Below are 22,608 nucleotides of genomic sequence, written 5' to 3'. Positions count from 1 at the left end.
GCTAGTGACAGAATTCTCAACAGTGGCAAACTACCAAAGAGTGTGCTGCTGGTTCACATGACACACATGTTGTACACTATTATTGAATGAGCCTATTTTCAGCTATCATATTTGAAACAAGTCCAATACATTCTCCATATTTGTGGTAAACTTCTAGGTATACAACTCTAAGTCCTACACATATAAAACTACTATTATATTCCATGTAGACTAAAACAAAATTATTTCCCAGTTAACTAAACTACACTAGACTGTAAGGCTCCCAAGAGCAGTGACACATTACTAGGTCTTGTTTCTTTTATTGCACTTAGTACATTTTCAGATATATAGAGATGTTCTGCAAATGTCTGTTGAGTAAACGAGTGAATGAGTAGAGAATAAAACAAACCAATGAATAAAACAGACCACCAATCTTGATAGAGGATATCTTCCAGTTACAAGGGACTCCTGGTCCTAAATAAATAAATCCATCCTTGCATATCTTGTTCTCATAAACTTATATAGATGTATGGGAGAAAAAAAAATAACAGAGATGGGAGAAAGTGGGGGAGGAGAACAGACTAAAAATTCCATTTTAGAAAGTTTATGCTTTTTGCAAGAGTAGTAACAGAACAGTACATAAAATATATTTCACAAGGGAGAAAGAATTTTGTAAACCTATATGATCTCACAATTAATACTTTAAGGTTAACCTAAAAAGAACCACAAAAATATACATTACAATTCACAAAGGTATATACATTGTTTAAAAATTGAAACCAGTATTTTTTAAAATGACCTTGTCTTAAACCCAGTTTTCTTAGTGGATTTATCAAAAAATAGACACTCCTCAGAGACTGTTTCATCAGATAAAGTAAATGAGGTCTTAACTACATGCACTATTGCCTTTTTAAAAAGCCAAACAAAACATTCTGCTTTGTCAGGGTTAGAAAAAAAATAAAACAACCAGTGCTACCATGCTGAGATGCAGTAAAATAAAAGCAAAGTGGTTTCAAAAATAAATATGGGATATATATTATTCTTGTATTGGAAAAAACTGACAGGCCCTCATCCACAATCACATGTGTATTCAATTATACTTAATTAAAGTTGGGCTACACAAGTTTCAGGGTTTTTTTTTTCTCTCTCTCTCTCGATAAGGCTAGAAAACAAGTTTTCTTAAAGCAACAGAAAAGCTGACAGATGGTGTCTCTTTGGATACAATCCAATGATCTGCTCCTACTGTGCCCTTCCAAGTGCAACTCACTTTCATGCACCTTAGCTCCAGTAGAAGTCGGGAAAAAAAAAAAAAAGACAAGAAAGGAAGGTACAATGGTCATGTATCTCTATATGATTTAGCAGTCCCCTCCTTTAAAATAATCATAATAGGAATTTCAAATTCCATTCCATTGGACAAAATGGATGCATCTTAGGAGTCATCTGACAATACAATATAGATATACAGCAGGAATTCTCCTAGCCTACCTCCATTTGACAGACTCACTACATAAGGCCCATGTTCCCCATTCTCTCAGTAAAACTCTGCTGCCTACAGCATGTTTCTCAGATTTCATAGGCTATCTTCTAGATGAGTCTCAAACTTCACTTCTAACTGGCTTTCCTTTCAATTAACTAAACAACTACAGTATAGACACCGGAGCAGAAAATGGGGCTAGAGGCCACTGACGTTATGGTTTATTGAAAAAACTGGTCAGATGATGCGGTTCAAGTCATAATTCTGCCACTTACTAGCTCTGTGGTCTTAAGCGAATAGCAGTCTACTTAAGCCTGAGGTTTGCCTTCTTATAGTTGTCATAGCAATAAGGTTAACAATACTATATATTGAACAGATACTATGTGCCAAGCATAGCGCTGATTAAACCTATGACCTCTTTTCATTCTCACAACACTATTATTATTATCATCATTTTATAAATGAGGAAATTGAAACCTATAGAGAGGCTGAATAACTTATGCCAATGATAGCAGCAGGAGGCAGACAAATGCCTAGGCAGAGAGTGTCAGGTCCCCAGTGAAACCCCACTTTCAAACCAAAGACAGTTTAAAGCCTGAAAGCCAAGCTACAAGTCAAACCCACAGACCAGATTGAGAACCTGTCTTCCCATTTGGCATACTTTCCTCTGATTGATCCCCACCCTCCACCAATTTTACTTTAACCTACCCTTTCCTTACTGGTTTTCTACACCATGGTGCCCACCTTTGAGTGGTGCCTTCATTTTAACCTTTTGTGCATACTCACAAACCAATCAGCATGCACTTCCCATTCTGAGTCCATACAAAGTCCCAGACCCAGACACACAGAGCCAGAGAGAGAATCCACCCGACTACAGGGGTGGGGGACCACCCCCTGCATCCCCTGTCCACTGAGAGCTGTTCCATCACTTAAGAAAATTCTTCTCTGCCTATCCTAACCCTTCTAATTGTCAGTGTAAGCTCATTCTTCTTGGATGTGGGACAAGAGCTTGGGAACCACCGAATGCAGGTACAAGCTATAGTACGGGTGAATTGAGTGGGCAGGGTGCCTCCAGTGGTAGGCCCAGGGCTGAGTGAGGCCTGGGTTGGGGGGCATCATTGGCTGTGGAGGTCCCTGGTTGGCAAAGTGGCCCAGAAAAATCCAGCGTCACCAAGATCTGAGCCCAAGCATTCTCAAGCTACCTTTCTCCGACCATTTCCTTATTCAAAACACCACCACAGTGACTTATCATTCTCTGTGCAAGACATGGTGTTTCACAATACAATAACCACTGCTTAAGGGTTTTGTTTTGGTTCTCCCCACCCCACTACTGCTTAAATTGCCTTTAAATCCACCTAGAAGATATTTTAAGACACAGCCTAAATATTACTTTCCATGGAAGCACTCTCCAACTCACCCAAACAATCCATCATACAATGTGAGCTTATAACTTAATTGTTTTGTGTTGTTTAACTCTGTTCTGTGGGATTCTCAAGGGCAGATACCACATGAACTCATCTTTTTATGTTCAACTACATTTGTTTAACAAATCAAAGTCCCGGCTGGGTGTGGTGGCTCACACCTGTAATCCCAGAGCTTTGGGAGGAAAAAGCAGGAGGATTGCTTGAAGCCAGGAGTTCAGGACCAACCTGGGCAACAAAACAAACTGAGATCCTGTCTCTACAAAAAAATTAAACAAACAAAAAAACAAATTAATGTCCAGTTGTAGGGCTCTTTGGTCTTCTTAAAGAACAAACATATGAAATAAATAAAATTATTTTTAAAGATAACAAATATAATGAACGTTCTCAACTGTAAAAGCATCTCTAAATTGTTCTATCAATGCATATCCACTTCATGAACTAACCTGAAGAAAGTGTTGACCATTCTACTCAATTAACTTTAAACTAAGTTTGCTTTAATGATGTGCCTAAATTTGAGTACCTTTAAATTTTTGCTTTTTATCCAAATTCATTCTGCCTTCTTCAAATTAAATAGTTTTGTTAGAAATCTGATAAGCAAGAGGTACTTTTCAGAAAGGGCAAGAGAATCCTACAACATGCTAGAATTTGAAATGATTTTTTTAAATCAGTCATTTCTCTATGCTAGTAACTAAGAAAACTATATATATATATATTCATTTCAAAGTTTATACAAAATAATGATTAAAAAGTTTACAAAATATAACATTAACTCCTAATATTGTCCAAGCTTTTTAACTGAGCTGCTCTCTTTAAAAGCATTCACTAAGCCAGCATTTGAAAGTTCTGCAACTTAAGGATAATTACTTTGCAGGTATGAGCCAATAGTGCCATCCACTGTTCCTATGAATGATCTTTCCCAAGTACAGTCTTACATTGCACTAGAAATAAGCGTTACTTTAAAATTTCATTTGTACAATATTTTAGTGAAATAAGATATTTTGGGATTCCATTGAAGACATAAAAAAGACTGCAAATTTCAGGACAACTGGTTTGTGGATAAAAGAGTAAAAATGCAGTTCAGAATTGCCATAAATGCCTCAATTTCACACATTTAATTGTTTCATATAACTTTCACTTCATTCATAGTCCAAACTATCATATTCTTTTTTTCTACAAAACAATCATCTATAGTAAGAGAAGCAATTAGAACTATATTCCAGGTTAGCCAGAAATATTTTTTCTGCATTTAAGAAACACTGCTGTCAACTGAAATACTTAACAAACATTTATGGAGTGAATACTGTGAAAAAGACACTGTGCTGAAAGCTACAGGAGAGACTAAGATGATTTTGTGTGTGTGTGTGTGTGTCAAACAATCACTTAAAACTGAACAGGTGAAATAGGAAATTGAAGAACCAACGTTGAATAGCATAAAGTCGTAACCTCACATTCTGGTCCCAGCAAATTTCTTGCCTAAATAATAGAAAGAATAAAAAGAAATCAAGGGTAGAAGGGGTCTCAGAGGATGACGGTAGAGTAGAAGATACAGCAGCATCAAGATTTGAAAAAAAATATGTATTAATCTGCTAAGCTATACATTCAGTAGGTAGCACTATACCCATGCCAGAAAAGACATCATCTCTAAGATCTCATCTAATTTATTCAAGTCATGCTGCCAGAAAATACAGTGTCTATGACTCCAAACTCCAAGTGCAGAGCTCTTTCCAATGTATCATAGATTCCACTACCTTCTCCAGAATAGGCTGGTGTCGTATTCTAGGCTCATGACAAAGATTAAGGTCCCTGTTGCCCATAAAGCTTACGGAAGAACACGAATAATAACCACAGCTCTGTACTCATCTTAGGGTGTGCAAATAAAACAGCTATAATACCCAGATTTTAAGTTTCACGAGAGAGCCATGTTAGGAAAACTATAAATTTACTTTTGAAAGAATATAATGTAGCGAACATCATATAAATTGTGTGACTTGATGTAAGCTACAACTGTTAGGCACAGTCACACTCTGAGCTAGTATTTAATCAGAAAGGCCACCTTCCAGAGGAGATTGCTGTGTATGTTTAAGCTATCTTTTATCTTTAGTCAACACTAGAGGCTTTGCTAATTAGCATACTAAATAATAAGTTTCCATTTTTGAAAGTACTGGTCAACTACTAATTGCAAGTAGTTAATAGCATAAAAGACAGTCGAAATAGAGTCTCAGTTAAAGAAGGGACACTCGAGATAAGTAGATTGGCTAAAATATTTTCCAAAACAGAGTAAAGAATCTTGCAACACACACTTGCCTAAATCAGTGTTTCTCAAACTATGTATAATGACAGAGCAGGATTTTTACTTCCAACCTCTTATAAACCGGTATCTGTGTAAAATACAGTGAAAATGAATTATAACTCACTGCTGTGACCTTAAACTGCCTTAAAAGTCTCTAAAGTGCTTGCCCTCAATTTGTGGACTCATCACAGACGAGCAATCTGCAGTTAACTGGTCCACAGAACACACTTTGGTTAGCACTGGCCTAGACCATGAAAGATGTGATTCTGGCTTGTCCCCGCCCCACTCTCACTTCAGACACTAGGAAAGGAATTCTGGTTGCCTGAGGATGTATTATCTATATTGCTTCTTCTGGCTCAAGTGGACCTTTCTTACAAGGTTTGATTTCACCATCCAAAAAGAGAGAGAACGAGGACTCCACCAACATTACAAGAATGGCTGGACTGTGCCAGCTTGTTTAATAAACTCTTCCTGGAGACTGTGGACTAGGACTTGTTTTCATTAGAACCTGACAGCAGAGTTGTCAGGTTCTAATGAAATAATGAGTTTGAAATATCCATTCAAATATTTGTAGATAGCCTACGTATCCAGGACTGGAAAAGAAACTGATAAATTCTGTACATTACAGACATAAAGTGTAAAAATCTGAGTTAGTTTTCCCAAAGCCAGAGTGTTGCAGGGGGGAAAAGAAATTACTTTTAAAAATGATAACAAATTCAAGAATATAATCTCAAAGAAAATTAGATTCCCCTTAAAGGTTCTCGGTTACCACCATATGTCTGACTGATGGCAAATAACAAGAAAGACAAGATAAATTTTAAAAGGGAAAGTATCAGTAAAATATCACAGGGTCAGACAGGATTTTCTAAGATGTGTTTAGCCTGAGGGAGGATTTCAAACCTTCGAGCTAAGGATAATCTGATAGGAGTATCTTAAAAATGATATAATTTATATAAGAACTGCAAAGCAGCATCTAACTCTTGGCTTTGGAAGACAAAAATTGCAAGGGACTGTCAAAAAGGATGACTTTCATAGGGACAGAGAAGGTAAAATAAAGCACAGATGTCCTTTATGCCACAATTTCCAATTTTTTACTTTTGTCCCCTACACTAGCCCCTTCCCTGTCTCCATACTCTATTCCCACTGCCAGAAAAAATAAGGGAGTCACGGCCGGGTGTGGTGGCTCACCAGTAATCCCAGCACTTTGGGAGGCCGAGGCGGGCGGATCACGAGGTCAGGAGATCGAGACCATCCTGGTTAACAGGGTGAAACCCCGTCTCCACTGAAAATACAAAAAATAAGCCGGGCGTGGTGGCGGGCACCTGTAGTCCCAGCTACTCAGGAGGCTGAGGTAGGAGAATCGCTTGAACCCAGGAGGCGGAGGTTGCAGTGAGCCGAGATCGCGCCACTGCACTCCAGCCTGGGAGACAGAGCAAGACTCGTCTCACAAAAAAAGAAAAAGAAAAGAAAAAATAAGGGAGTCACACAAATGGGAGACCAGACAAAAACTGAGCTTTTCAACCTTAGCTTATTTATTCCATTCATGGACATGTTGACTCCCTATGATACTGACCATAACATTTGATTGACTTTTTAAAAAATTATACATAAGTATCCACACACACCCTATCCTGCTGTGCCCATCCAAAATGCATACAACCTGAAATTTTCAACTTCTCACTTCGCTAAAGCAACTGATGTACTTTTATGTTTTGCTTTATTTTATTTATTTAGAGATGAAGTCTCACTCTGTCGTCCAGGCTGGAGTGCGGTGGCATGATCTCAGCTCACTGTAACCTCCACTCCCTGGGTTCAAGCAATTCTCCTGCCTCAGCCTCCCGAGTAGCTGGGATTACAGGCATGCACCACCACACCCAGCTAAGTTTTGTATTTTTAGTAGAGGCAGGGTTTCACCATGTTGGCCAGGCTGGTTTCGAACTACTGACCTCAGGTGATCCACCTGCCTCAGCCTCCCAAAGTGCTGGGATTACAGGCATGATCCACTGCACCTAGTCATCCTTTTATATTTTAAGTTAGAAATATAACAAGGCATAACAACTTTGCAAAGTCTAATGGTTCTAATAGTAACTTCAGTAATTTACTAATACATATAATAAAAGTTGCTACAAATGGGACCCTTTTCCTAAATGAAAAATGAAAAAATATGGAAAGTCAGATCTACATATTTAATCTGGAAGCAATAAAATTTTGAAAAGTGTTAGGATTTTACTGAGAAGGCTCATTTTTCTACTGAAAAATAGTTATGAGTATAATCATTTTAAAACTTTTAAAAGTAAGTGAAAAAAAGCAATGAGTTCCACCAGCATGAAAAAAATGAAATCTGGCTGGGCACAGTGGCTCACACCTGTAATCCCAGCACTTTGGGAGGCCAAGGTGGGTGGATCACAAGGTAAGGAGTTCAAGACCAGCCTGGCCAATATGGTGAAACCCCGTCTCTACTGAAAATACAAAAATTAGCTGGGTGTGGTGGCGTGCGCCTGTAGTACCAGCTACTCCGGAGGCTAAGGCAGAAGAATCAACTGAACTCAGGGGGCGGAGCTTGCAGTGAGCCGAGATCATGCCACTGCATTCCAGCCTGGGTGACAGAGCAAGACCCCATCTCAAAAAAATAAAATAAAATAAATAAAATAAAATAAAATAAAGAAAGAAATCCAAGCTAATATGTTATAGAATGATAGTGTGGACAAATACTCATGGGAATGCTTTCATGTGAGAGCAAGTGATAAGGCTGCAACCGATTCAGGAAGATGATTAGCAGTCTGAGAAAATTAGAAACTCATTTCTCATTCTGGTACAATACGGATTAAATTTTCTTAATATGAAAAGCGTTATTTGCTAGTGTACTGAGGATCAACACTCTAATGTGAGGGATACAAGAGGATGAGAGTGAGCTTTCAATCTTTTAAAGTGCAGGCCCATTTTGAAGAAAACATTAAGTCTGTAAGAGGGAAAATACAAATAATATACATAAAATATTTTACCTAAAGGCTATTTAAAATGGTTACCCAAAGCAAATTTTAAAAATTTTAAATTGTAAACATTTAAAAAATTTTAAATATTTTTAAAATTAATTTTTAATTAATGTACAGCAACAAAAACTAATAACTTACAAAACATTTACTCAACAAATATTTATTGAGTGCAGTCAGGCCTCTGTATCCATGTGTGTGCTATATCTACAGATTGAACCAATCATGGATTGAAATTATTTGGGGCCAGGTGCGGTGGCTCAAGCCTATAATCCCAGCACTTTGGGAGGCCGAGGTGCACAGATCACAAGGTCAGGACTTTGAAGCAGCCTGGCCAATATGGTGAAACCCCGTCTTTACTAAAAATACAAAAATTAGCCAGGTGTGGTGGCACACGCCTATAGTCCCAGCTACTTGGGAGGCTGAGGCAGAAGAATCGCTTGAACTCAGGAGGCGGAGGTTGCAGTGAGCCGAGATCGCGCCACTGTGCTCCAGCCTGGGCAACAGATTGAGACTCTACATCAGAAAAAAAAAAGAAAAAAGAAAAAAGAAAAAAAAAAAGAAAATATTTGGAAGAAAAAAAACAGTTAAAAATAATGCAACAATTAAAAGAAACTAAATTTTAAAAATATGGTATAACAACTATTTATGTAGCATTTATATTGTATTAGGTATTATTAGTAATCTGGAGATGATTTAAAGTATATTGGAAAAAGTCAGTGGGTTATATGAAAATACAACACCTTTTTTTTTTGTTTGTTTTTTGAGACGGAGTCTAGCTCTGTCTCCAGGCTGGAGTTTAGTGGTGCGATCTCGGCTGACTGTAACCTCTGCCTCCCAAGTTCAAGTGATTCCCCTGCCTCAGTCTCCTGAGTAGCTGGGATTACAGGCACACGCCGCCACACCCAGCTAATTTTTGTATTTTTAGTAGAGATGGGGTTTCACCTTGTTGGCCAGGATGGTCTCAATCTACTGACTTCATGATCCGCCCACCTAGGCCTCCCAAAGTGCTGGGATTACAGGCGGGAGCCACCACACTCGGCCAATACTACACCATTTTATATGAGGTACTTAAGTGTGCATAGATTTTGTATCTGAGGAGGTCCTGGAACTAATCCCCTGCAGATACCGAGGGACAACTGTACTCACTTTGTACTAAACACTGACCTCGAAGATAATAATGTAATGACAAATGAAACACATTCAGCACCCAAGGAGCTTACAATGTAGTGGAAGATCCAAATGACACAGTCTGTAAAGTGCCATAATCAGGATACATAGGGAATGCTGTGGACACAAATTAGAGGGAGGGATAGATGCAGCCTGGTTGTGGAGGGAGAAACAAGCAGACATCCCAAGAAAGGAGCACATAGCTGAGTGCAGGAGGCTCACCCCTGAGGTGAATGGGGAAGAACAGACACGCCAGGAAAATCCTTCAGCCTATGGGGAGGCCTGCAGTCAAGACAGAGAAGAATCTGGAGTTTTGAGAATTTCAAGTAGTTCAGGAAGACTGAGTACTGGAGTGTGAAGTGGGGAGCGACAAAATGAAGAACATAGGGACTAGAAAAATAAACAGTTAAAAACAGACACTCAATAGGCCAAATACGTACCTGCAAAGTTACCGTGCAGAGACCTAATGAATCCTAATATAACAGAGTTTGACAGACCCTGAAATACTAATGTTTTAAAGGAATGTGTCTAGCCAAAAGCCCCGCATAAACACACACACAAAACCAGCATTTTTCAGCCAGGCGCAGTGGCTCACGCCTGTATTCCCAACACTCTGGAAGGCCGAGGCAAGTGGATTGCCTGGGTTCAGGAGTTCGAGACTAGCCTGGGCAACACGCTGTAACTCTGCCTCTACTAAAGTAGAAAAAATTATCCGGGCATGGCGGCATGCACCTGTAATCCCAGCTACTCGGGAGGCTGAGACAGGAGAATCGCTTGAACCCAGAGGCGGAGGTTGCAGTGAGCCGAGATCACGCCATTGCACTCCAGCTTAGGTAACAGAGGGAGACTCCATCTCAAAAAAACAAAAAACAAAAAAAAACACTGCATTTTTCAGAAGAAAGCATGATTAGCCAGCAAACTCCAAATATTATTGTCCAATGTGCAAAGCAATCTGTACCATGATGATAGTTTAGCATAGTCCCACTAAACTGTCAAATTATGTAACTTATTCATTCATTCATTCAGTAAATAAATATGCATTAAATCCCTACTGTGTATAATTTTCTACTTACTGGGGACAGAGTGGTAAATAACAAAATCAAAAAGGCCCTGCTCTCATGGAGTGTATATGCCAGTGAGGAGAGACAATTAAAATACAAATAAATGACCATTTATATATTTCAATGACAATTAAAGTTACAGAGGAAAACAAGGCAACTAAAAAAAAGAGAAGGAATGTTAGAATGTTTGAGATTTTAAATAGGAGTTGTGGGAAAGTATTACAATGTTTGAATGAAGGGGAAAGAAGAACTGAGGCAGGGGAAAGCAAACAGCCCTGCATTTATAATTCGGCTCAGACTGGACAGACAGAATGAGTATATGAGGTACTCAATCAAGTGACAACTATACTTCTCACTGTTCAATTCTGCTTTAATTACTAGTTTCTGAGCTTGATAAGTTTGGGTTTCTGAATCTTCAACGCTGAAGGTCAGATGCTAGTCCACCACAAATTCACCAAGTCACTGAATGCCACTCCATGGGGCTTTTTGGGAAAAACTAAATGACTTTGGTCAACCTTTTCTAGTCTTTGACAGCAGTGTGGAGGATAAACCAGAAACTGGTGAGACTACAGAAAAGAGGGCTAGTGGCAACACAACTGCCACTGTTCTGGAGGAAGTAAAGGCATTGGATTCAGAGAAATAGGCAGATGGTGGACAAGGAAGCTGTTCACCGGTTCTCAATGAGAAGGAGCATGAAGAAAGAACAGAATGGAAGGAAAACAATTTCAAATAAAAGGGAAGGAGGATGAAGTAGAAAGGGGCAGAACAGCTTAAATCTGTGGGGAATGAGATGTGGTTGTATGGGTAATTAGCTGCTCCCTGTGATTTAAGAAACAGAGGCCTTCATCTCATCAAATTTTCAGAAAATGTTTCTTTTTCTGAGACTCATAATTTAAAGAATGCAAAAATTCAATAAATGCTTATGAAACAAATGAGTATACCAACAGGTATAATCGAGGACTTTAAATCAAGGTGTGGAAATTAAAAGAGTACTTAATACTCTGTCATGATGCTTCTTTTAAGTTTAAAGCTCAGAAGAATAACATTTTAAAATATGCATCTCAAATAGTGAATAATCAAAGTGTGGTTAGTATCTTGGGCAACATTTACTATACCTTTACTAAAAAAAACAGTCGAATATGACAAGTGTCTTAATCACTCCACAAAATAAAGTACTAATTTTTTTCAAAGATTTTAAATAAGGCCATAGCTGGGAAATGAAATCCATGTTTATTACCAAAAATGGAAAGAATATTAAAGTTATAAAACCCTGCTGCAAATATAAGTGCAGTTTACATTCAGGAAACATTTCAGAAAAAACTGCATTTGAGCACATTTTGTAATTTTTCTTTCCCAAGAAAATGTTCGGCTACTTTTCTATGTCACGTGTCCAAGAAAAAAAAATTAAATTCATGAAATATACTGAATATTTTATGACTAAGTTCGAGAGATGCTTACCCAGTATTGATGGAAATGATTTCTATCAGTGGATTCTTCCTAATCTTCGGCAAATCCAATCGTGCTCCCCCCAGCCGCCTTCCATTATCCTTTTTCTGACCCAGCAGTCTCACAGAGTGACCTTCAAACCAAGCACATAAATATACATTAGCAAGAGTCACACACTTCACTGTAACTTAATGCTTTCAACAAACGTGTTCATTTAACTTCTTTTTGGGAGCAGGGGAAACAACATAAAGGGGTGAAGCGTGATCATTTAGACTTAAGAAATACTGTCAAAAGGGAAAACAGCGGCCGGGTGCAGTGGCTCACACCTGTAATCCCAGCACTTTGGGAGGCCAAAGTGGGTGGATCACCTGAAGTCAGGAGTTTGAGACCAGCCTGACCAACATGGTGAAACTCCATCTCTACTAAAAATACAAAAATTAGCCGGGTGTGGTGGCGGGTGCCTGTAATCCCAGCTACTTGGGAGGCTGAGGCATGAGAATAGCTTGAGCCCAGGAGGTGGAGTTTGCAGTGAGCCGAGATGGCACCACTGCACTCCAGCCTAGGTTACAGAGTGAGATTCCGTCTCAAAAAAAACAAAACAAAAAACAGAAAAACAGCTGTATTCAAGGCCTATTTGCTTTGCTTATATTGGAACAGATGAGAAACAGAATACCCTCAAAATATCATTTCTACAGGTTTATACTCTCTAGCATAGGCCAAATACGTACGTGTAGCAGGAAGGGGTGGCTTGGGCACTGGGCCTGCCTGCCACTACATCACAGAAAAAATGAGTAATAATAATAACAATACAAAAGCAATCCCAAGTAACTGCTCAAAGCAAACAACAAATCAAAGAAGTAAATAATCGAAAAGCTGAGATAAAATTGCACTTTAGGGCTGGATTTTTTAAACAAACAAACATTTTATTTTTACACAATGTCACAAAAGGAAATCAGATCACTACTAAGAGCCATTAAAACGTCTGTAATTTTTAAATTTTGATATAATTTCACACTTGTAGAAAAAGTGGAAGAACACAAAATACAAAAAAATCCCATACCCTTCAGATTCAATTATTATTTTACCATATTTATTTGTCATTTGTTCTTTCTATATGGACACATTGTATTTTGGGGTTTTTTGGGGGTTTTTTTTGGTTTTTGGGGTTTTTTTAGTTTTGTTTTGTTTGTTTTAAGAGACAGGGTCTCGCTATATTGCCTAGGCTGATTTCAAACTCCTGGGCTTAAGCAGTCCTCCTGTCTCAGCCTCCCAAAGTGCTGCAATTACAAGCACGAGCCACTGCACCCGGCCTAGACCTATTATTTTTATAACTTTACTGAGATATATCCTATAGCCTATAAAATTCACAAACTATGAGAGTAAGAGTGAATAACTGTCAATACATTTGTAAAGTTTTGGCCAGGCGTGGTGGCTCACACCTGTAATCCTGGCACTCTGTGTGGCCAAGGCAGGCAGACCAGCCCAGCCAACATGGTGAAACCTCATCTCTACTAAAAATACCAAAATTAGCTGGGTGTGGTGACATGCATCTGCAAGCCCAGCTACTCAGGAGTGAGGCAAGAGAATCACTTGAACCTGGGTGACAGAGGTTGCAATGAGCCAAGATCATGCCACTGCACTCCAGCCTGGGCGACAGAGTGAGACTCTGTCTCAAAGAAAAAAGTTTTATAATCATCACAATAACTCAATTTTAGAAATATGATGTAAATGTTCTAAAATTGAGCTTAGTAGAGTCTATCTCTATTCCCATACCAAATAGAGGGAATTTTGTTAATCCACTGACCAGCTGATTGACATTTGAATTGTTTCCAATTAACAGCTACCATAAAAATGCTTCTGTGAACATTCACATGCAAGTTTTTATATGGACATATGTTCTATTTCCCTTGGATATATTCCTAGGAGTAGAACTGCTGGATCATGTGGTAAATTTATATTTAACATTTTAAGAAACAACAGCTTACGAAAGCAGTCATACCATTTTATATTCCCACCAGCAATGTATGAGGTTTTGAGTTTCTTCATATCCTTGCCAAGACTTAGTACTACAACTTCTTTTGATAACAGCCATTCTAATGGGTGTGTAGTGGTATGTGATTGTGGTTTGAATATGCATTTTCATAGTGAGGAATGATGTTGAGTACCTTTTCATGTGATTATCAGCCAAATGTATTTCTTATTCAGTAGAGTGTTATGATGATCAGTTTTATATGTCAACTTGACTGTGCCACAGGGTACCCAGATATTTTGATATTATTCTGAATGTCTCTGTGAGAGTGTTTCTAGATAAGATACCATTTGAACTGGCAGACTAGGTAAAGCAAATTGCCTTCCCAGTGTGGATGAGCCTCATCCAATTAAATAAAGGTCTCAATTAAAAAAAAAAAAAAAGGCTAAGAGTGAGCTTCTCCTGACTGACTGTATGAGCTAGAACACAGGTCCATTTTGGCCTTTAGACTCTGAAATATTGTCTTGTCTTGGGTCTCAAGTGTGCCAGCCTGTGGACTATAACTTAACACCATTGGCTCTCCTGTTTCTTAGGCCTTTGAACTCAGACAGCAACTACATACACAACAGCTCTCTGAGGTTTCCAGCTTGCTGAATGCAGATCTTGGAACTTCTCAACCTCCACAGTTGCATGTGCCAATTCCTTACACTACATCTCTTTCTATATATACACCCATTGGTCCCAACTAATACAAATGTCTACTCCAGTATTTTGCCAGTATTTTAATTAGAGTATTTGTCTTACTGAGTTGTAAGAATTATTTACACATTATGGTTACAAGACCTTTATCAGATATATGATTTATAAATATTTTCTCTCAGTCTGTGGCTTATATTTTCACGTTCATGATGGTGTGTCTTGAAAAGTAAATGTTTTTTCCATTTAATGAAGTTCAATGTATCCAATTTTTTCTTTTATGGCTCATGCTTTTGGTGTCACATCTAAGAACTCTTTAGCTATATTAAGGGCACAGAGATTTATCATGTGTTTTCTTCTACATGTTTTATTGTTTCTGTCTTATATTTATATCTACAATTCACTTTGTTTATTTTTATGTACAGTGAAGGCCTAAGCTCTTTTTTTTATATGGATATTCAGTTGTCCTGATGCTCTTTCTTTTCCTTCTTCCTCTTTTGTGCTATTGGCACACATATTAACATATATAGTGGTATACAGTAGCACCACTTATCTGTGGCTTTGCTTTCCACGGATTCAGTTACCCACAGTACAGTATAAGAAGATATTTTGAAATAGGGAGAGAGAGACCCCACATTAGCATAACTTTTATTATAGTGTACTGTAATAATTATTCTATTTTCTTACTATTGTTGTCAATCTCTTACTGTGCCTAGTTTGTGAATGAAACTTTATCATAGGTATGGATGTATGTATAGGAAAAAACACGGGATACACAGGGTTTGGTACTCTCCATAGTTTCAGGCATCCACTGAGGATCTCGGAATGTATCTCTCATGGTTAAGGAAAGACTCATGTAAAGCTAAAAATATGGTGCTATAATTATTGTTTGTTACATAATTATGTGTTTTTTTCCATTTTGTTTTCTATGAGACAGGGTCTCACTCTGTCACCCAGGCCAGAGTGCAGTGGCACGATCATGGCTCACTGCAGCCTCGACTTCCTGGGCTCAAGCGATCCTTCCATCTCAGCCTCCTGAGGAGCTGAGACTACAGGTGTGCACCACGACGTCCATCACTTTTTAAATTGTTTTAATAGAGATGAGGTCTTGCCATGTTGTCCAAGCTGGTCTCAAACTCCTGGGATTAGGTGATACTCCCACCTTAGCCTCCCAAAGTACTAGAATTAAAAGTATGAGTCACCGCACCTGGCTTTTTTTTTTTTTTTAATAATGAAAATGTGAAAAGTATGTTTACTCATATAAATACCATTTCTAGCATGTTTCACTGCTCCTTGGAATCCAAGTTATTATTCAGTGCCTCTTCTTTTCTGCCTGACAAACTTTCAATATTTCTTACAAAGTCCATTCCAGTTTCTGCTGCATGTGCAGAAGAAACAACTTCTGGTTAACTTAAGGTATGTGGAGAGTTTCACAAGCCTCATAGCACTAGCTCAGCTCCCAGAATTCCCTGCTAAAACGCCAGCTAGTCCATCTGCCCATTGCTTGCACTAAACAGGTCAGTAACTTCAGTCCAGTAGAGCTGCAGACCTTCCCTACTGCTTGCCATCAAAATCTCCACCATACCTGACAGTTCTCCAAATCCACTGAGCTGTCTCAGGAGCAGCCAGGAAGCTGCTGGCTTTCATGGCCTGTTTTGCCCTAGTTGCAACCTTGCCCACTGAGCAGAGGAGGGAAAATGGAGCCGCCCTAGCATAAATACCAAGACTTACACTGTTTTTATCCGAAGTTCAGTTTTTTCATGAATAAACACTTCTCAGTTTGTTGAATGCCTTTAGTTGATTTCCAGAGTACTGACATGATTTGCTTTCGACTGCTTGTGCAACTTTAGCATTGCTTTTGAGAAGAAGGTTTGTTGACCTCCTCATGCCATCATGACAGAAGCATATCACATGCAACTTTTAAGAAGCAATCATTAAAATAACTTCAAATACATAATTAGTACAGCTCTAAGATTCTAAGTACTTACATACATGTTTCATCACCTGTCATTTAAGAAAGCTTTATTGCTTAAATATCTTCGGTACAACTTTTCACAACCAAAAGTAATAAAAATCATCAGTCATAGCCTTTTTGCACTACTCACCTTAATAAGAAACATTTAGTACTTTACTCGTTCTGAAAATTTATGCTCCAACATAGAAACAGGCTAAAGTCAAGCAAGCATTTGGCATGTTGGATTCCACAGATTTTTCAAGGTAAGTTAAACTCTCCAATCAAAAGCCCAGTTAATGAAGAGGTGTGCAAGACTGGCATGCTAACATAATAGTTCTCCAAGAGATGCCAAGAGTTCGATAACGACTATGCAAAGCCATGCTATTTTCATACTTGCATGAGACAAATTTCATTATATCCTGCTGAGATTCCAGTAATATGCAGCCTGTACTAATAACATTTGATAAATTATTCATCTTCACTATCTACATGCAAATAAAGGAAAGTATCTCTGCCTGATGATATAATGAGTTATTTTCCAATCCAATGATTCATTAAAGAGCAGCAAACCTAACAATAGTCTGGTTTTTTAAAATTGAAAACTATAGCACACTAAAGACAAAGTAGGAAATAACATAACAGTCACTTGTTATATCTGGCCAAAGATGAAAGGAGGGAATTTCAACCATAAAACAATTCTTTGTTTAAAAATGGAGTAGCAGAACAAAACTTTTATTTGTAATACACCCTTTCATTTAGAAATCCTCTTTCAAACAGAACTGCTGTTTCAAATTAATTCCTTAAATCCATTAACCATATAGTAAATATAAATACTGTGAATCCTTACCTATTTTATGTGCAGTTATCAATATTGTTGCCATCTAAAACAAACTAAAACTTGCCAGAATAAAGAATAAAACTGAAAAAGCAAGTCTTTGGAAAGAAAAGGAGAGAGAACAAGGACTCAGGATCAGAGAAACATGCTGAAAGATTTGAGATGTGAAAGGTAAAAGGCAAATTTTTGGAGCAAATTTGTCCTGAAAATCAGCACGCTATACTTACGAAAGGACCATGAGGCAAAGACCACAATTACACATTCACACATTCCTTCTTTATTTGATCCTTTCTCATTAGCCACTGAGGCCTAGCACTGTGACAGAAAAAGAATGGCTGCTCACTGAGCACTGGTTTATTTTGTGATGACTGTGAATCAGCCTTTTGGCTTGAATGAAGGGAAAGAGAAAAGAAAGAAGGCAAACCAGTATAGAAAAGAAAAAGGGAGTGAGTTTTTACATCGTTTCAATCCCATGTAATAAGAAATTAAAGGAGGAAATATTAATAGGAACAGATGGGGAGATGACGCTCAGTGTGACAAGATCAACTGATAATGACATGAGGCCACCGAGGAGATGGTGATAAATATGTAAAGTGACTAAAAGAGATATGCAACTTTAATAAAAAGATGAGAAAGGAAGACTGGCATATATTTAGAATGAGACATACTCAAAAACGTTATATTTCTGAGATCTTTTATCTTTTCCATTTTAAATGTAAGTTCACATTTCACCTCCTCTAAATAATGGTCAAATATGTCTCGGTGGGTTTATTAACCCTCTTTAATAAACATCTCTCTGAGTTGTTACTTACAAGTGTCAGACACAATTCAATCCTGTTAAAACCAAATTCAATTTTAAGCCCTGAGGTTTTCAGCAGTTATTCATAAATCAGCTACAAAATCTGATTCCATGCTGGTTTTTACATTTGATCTAATCCATTAAAGAATGTTACTAAACCATTTTACCAACTAAAATTATTATACGTTGTAAAAATTCGAACCAAAAAGCTAGCTTTTGATACAATTCACCGTTGTGTACACATTTCTGATTCATAATAGTGAAATATTTATGAGAAGAGAAACCAAGGCATTGTATATTATTTGTACAGTAATTGCTACACTAGTTGAATCAATGTTCAACGCTGTCTATCGATCTTCAAGAACAAAAATGTTTTCTAAATCTCATGGTGCTACCTGCATTGAATGGTGTTAGAACCGAGGGAAAACATCCCACCCACGTATACTAGAAAGCCCGGCCTGTCAGCATATCAGGAAGTCAATCATAATGGTCATTTACAAATAGAAAAGAACCAACTCCCCAAACATAAAGACATATATTAATTGAGTGATATAAACATAACTAGCTACAAAATATACCTATTCACTAAATTATGCTCCTACATACAAACCAATCTTCTCTGTTTGGTTCTCATGTTCTAAAGTGGGTTGCGCATACTAGCTTTAGAATATCATTCATATCACAGAAATACCAATGATCTGGCAACTTGGACGCCTATTGTTTATTTTTTCCCTTTGTTTTTTTCTAAAGGCTCTATAAACAGCCTGACTTCTCGTCAACATTTCACTCACTCCACCTAATTTTAAAGGCCATTCACTGTTTTCTTAATATATGACTACCCACCTCCACTACCACCAGAGAGAACTCATGCCAAGGCTTGTTGGTTTTATTTTTTATCTCTTGATGACTGGTCTCACCTCGGACAAATTTGGTTCTATTAAGTACACACAGAAAAGACTTGTCTGAACCCTAGCTCTGGGTTGGCCTGCTGGAAATATTCCTAGTGAAGCAATCCAACATGATGATGGGGACAGACAGCAGAAGGCTGGCAGAACATTCAAGCAAAAAAGTTTTTTAAAATATGAATAAACGGGCCGGGTGCAGCAGCTCACACCTGTAATCCCAGCATTTTGGGAGGGTGAGGCAGGAGGATCAGGAGGTCAGGAGAACGACACCATCCTGGCTAACAGGGTGAAATCCTGTCTCTACTAAAAATACAAAAAATTAGCCGGGCGTGGTGGCGGGCACCTGTAGTTCCAGCTACTCGGGAGGCTGAGGCAGGAGAATGGTGTGAACCTGGGAGGCGGAGCTTGCAGTGAGCCAAGATCGTGCCACTGCACTCCAGCCTGGGTGACAGAGCGAGACTCCGTTTAAAAAAGAAAAAAAAAGAAGAAGTGTATTATACATATCAATTCTCACTTAAATTTGATCACATCAATTTGAATTTTATTTAAGAATATTAGATAAAAGTGCCCAATTTAATCTGTTTTTCTACAAAATGTTCATAGTTACCATTTAAAGTGTCCTTAATAGGCATTTTAACTACTCAATTACAAAGAACAACAAAAGTGTAGTCTAAGTTTTTCTCCACTCCATTCAATATCATTCCTCATATATAGGTACTTCTTAGAAGAAAAAAAGGTAGGTATTCATGCTAAAGTGTGACACTCCTTTGAAACATTTCATCTTAAAAGAAGAAAAGAATATAAAACACAGAAATTGGGTTAAATGGAAGAAGTAGCTTTGTCACAAGTCTAGATTGGAAAACTTTACACAAAATGGTAGAATTAACTAAAAAACACAGAATCGTTACAACTCAAGCTCTAATTCTTTGCTACTGAGATTAAATAATTCCCTTTTTCAGCAAGTATGAAGAGTTTGTTAATGAGAGCAATGACACCTAGAAAAAGATATTAAAATGAGAAAAGAATAAGAAGAGATTGTCCTAAAAGATAAAACTAAAAGTATAAATCAGAGTATATGTAAAGAGAGCCCACGGAGATATTCATGTTACGAAAGTGCATTTCCAGAGTTTAACAAAGCATGAAGATTCCAACACCTTATCTGGTGGACTGGGGAGGACGCTAAGGTAAGATCACAGTACACAGTTTAAATCCCTGGAAATCTGAGAATTGTTTAATATCAAAACTCCTGTTTTAAAAAAAGTACCTACTCTATAATCTTAATAATATAAAATTTATTTATGGACAAGAATTATGGAAGAGAACATGGAAAGAACATTATTGGAATGGAATGTTCTTAGGAAATTTTTTTATTCCATTTGCACATTATCAATGGTATAATAAATAAGTTACACTAAACAAAGGATACGTATAACAAAGTAATCTGCATAAGCAAAATATCCTTTTACTCTAATGGAGATACCTTCTGGGGAAATTACAATAAGTATTTAATTTTATGTTTTAATTACTATATCTTTTGCAAGCAGATGTCTTTTATGACAGTGGGAATAGATTTACATGGTGTCAATTCATTTTTTCAGAATCTAAATCAAATGTACATCAAAACAGTTAAAAGTCAAAGCAGTCCCATGTCAATAACTCAACGTTAATATTGACCCTTAGTAGAACTCCTTAGATCATTAGCTGTCTTGCTACAACAGACTCTCCTGAATTCTAAATTTATTAAATGGCTCCAAGCCTTTGATATTTACAGCAATAAAGCTATGAGCACTTCTGTTTCTGTATGTAAAGCATCCACAGCAACAATACAGAACATAATGATTTCTCATGCTCAAACCTGCTTTCCCAAGGATACTGTAGCCAGTGATGAAAGCAAAGCAGACCTTACAAAAGCTGCTGGAAAATGAGAACAATAAAATGTACAAGACATAAGGAACTTGTAAGCCACAGTTAACTTTTAAAATTGAAGCTCAGAGTCCTACTGAATTAGACCATTGTATGCATTGCTATAATACCTGAGGCTGCGTAATTTATAAAGAAAAGAGGTTTAATTGGCTCACAGTTCTGCAGGCTGTACCAGAAGCATGGTAACAGCAATCTGCTCAGCTTCTAGTGAGGCCTCAGGAAGCCTCCAATCATGGCAGAAGGCAAAGGGGGTGCCCACCTGTCAGGGAGAGTAGGAACAAGAAAAGATGCGAAGGGGAGAGATAACACACACTTGTAAACAACCACCTCACATGAGAATCCCCTATGGGCCAGTACAGCACCAAGCCATTCGCGAGGGAGCCGCCCCCATGACTCAAACACCTCCCACCAGGCTCCAGTTCCAACAGCAAGGATCACAATTCAAAATGAGATTTAGAAGGGACAAACATCCAAACGATGTTGCACTCACTTTCAATCACAAATGAAAATGTCAAGTCTCCTCCTGCTAATTCAACTCAAGCCACCATAAAGTGTGACAGAAGAGATGGGGAGCAGTAAAGGCCGGGGAATTTTCCTGTCTATGTATTTTAAAAAATGCCTGTCTGACCTTGTTCACCTTCATTTCACTTCCAATCAAGAACTGAATAATCTTGTACTGTGGGCAGCATAAAGACAATCTAAATGAGAGGAGGTCCCTGGAGCTCACTTTGCTTTAAATTTACTCTCTTAGCCCTCAACCCCTTGAGATAAGTGTTATCACTGCCTTTCTATAGAAATGGCAAGAGCGAAGTAAGTTTAAAAATGTGGTTAAAACAAAGAGGATGTACATTTTATATTGTAAGTCACTGTATTAATGTACACGCATAACTGAAACAAAAGTTCCATTAATACCATAGATGAGCTTAGAAAACGAAGCAAGTATGAAATATCACTTTTATGAACTTTCATGCATACCTTTTAGGATAAACATGTGTTCATTTCGCTTAGGTAACTACCTAGAAGTGAAATTGATGTGTATTTTTAACTTTATAAGAAACTGCCCAACTGTTTTACAAAGTGGTCATATCATTGTACATTCTCACCAACAAGGTATGAGAATTCCAGTTGCTCCATATCCTCTCCAACGTTTAGATAGTTTGTTTGTTTGCTTTTTGGTTTTTTTGAGATGGAGTCTCTCTGTCACCCAGGTTGGAGTGCAGTGGCACAATCTTGGCTCACTACAACCTCCGCCTCCCAGGTTCAAGTGATTCTCTTGCCTCAGTTTATCCTAAAAGGTATGCATGAAAGTTCATAACAGCTTTATTCATAATAGTTAAAAACTGGCATCAATCCAAATGTCCATGCACAGATAAATGAATAGACAGTATGGTGTATCCACATGATAGGGTACTACTCAGCGATAAAAAGGAATGAACTACTGATGGATGTAATGATGTAGATGACGCTTAAGAACATTATACTGAATGAAAGAAGCTAGACATAAAAGAATAGGTACTGTAATGTTTTATTTAACTGAACCTCTGGGAAAGACAAATCTATGGCCACAGAAAGCAGATTATTGTTTGCTCCAGGGTTGGTGGGATTGGAATGGGGCACTAGGGGACATTTGGCTGTGATGGAGACTTTCTATATTTTGATTGCAGTTGCTGGTTACTCGAGAGTGGAAATTTAT

The 22,608-nt window shown here is 37.9% G+C and overlaps 1 protein-coding gene across 2 annotated transcripts in view; it reads right to left on the bottom strand.

Moving 5' to 3' along the window:
- The window catches only part of CDKAL1 (CDK5 regulatory subunit associated protein 1-like 1), a 743,372-nt gene that overhangs the window by 458,062 nt on the left and 262,702 nt on the right, over positions 1-22,608 (bottom strand). For both annotated transcript variants that reach the window (XM_011998164.1, XM_011998165.1), the window contains one exon: positions 11,847-11,967. In XM_011998164.1, coding sequence (XP_011853554.1) covers positions 11,847-11,967 — 121 coding nt within the window. The remainder of the gene's footprint in view (positions 1-11,846; positions 11,968-22,608) is intronic.

The sequence above is a fragment of the Mandrillus leucophaeus genome, unplaced genomic scaffold, assembly GCF_000951045.1.
Source record: "Mandrillus leucophaeus isolate KB7577 unplaced genomic scaffold, Mleu.le_1.0 Scaffold56, whole genome shotgun sequence".
In the NCBI taxonomy this organism is placed as follows: Eukaryota; Metazoa; Chordata; class Mammalia; order Primates; family Cercopithecidae; genus Mandrillus; species Mandrillus leucophaeus.
The sequence above is the reverse complement of the archived record's forward strand: the minus strand, read 5'-3'. Positions and strand labels throughout refer to the sequence as shown.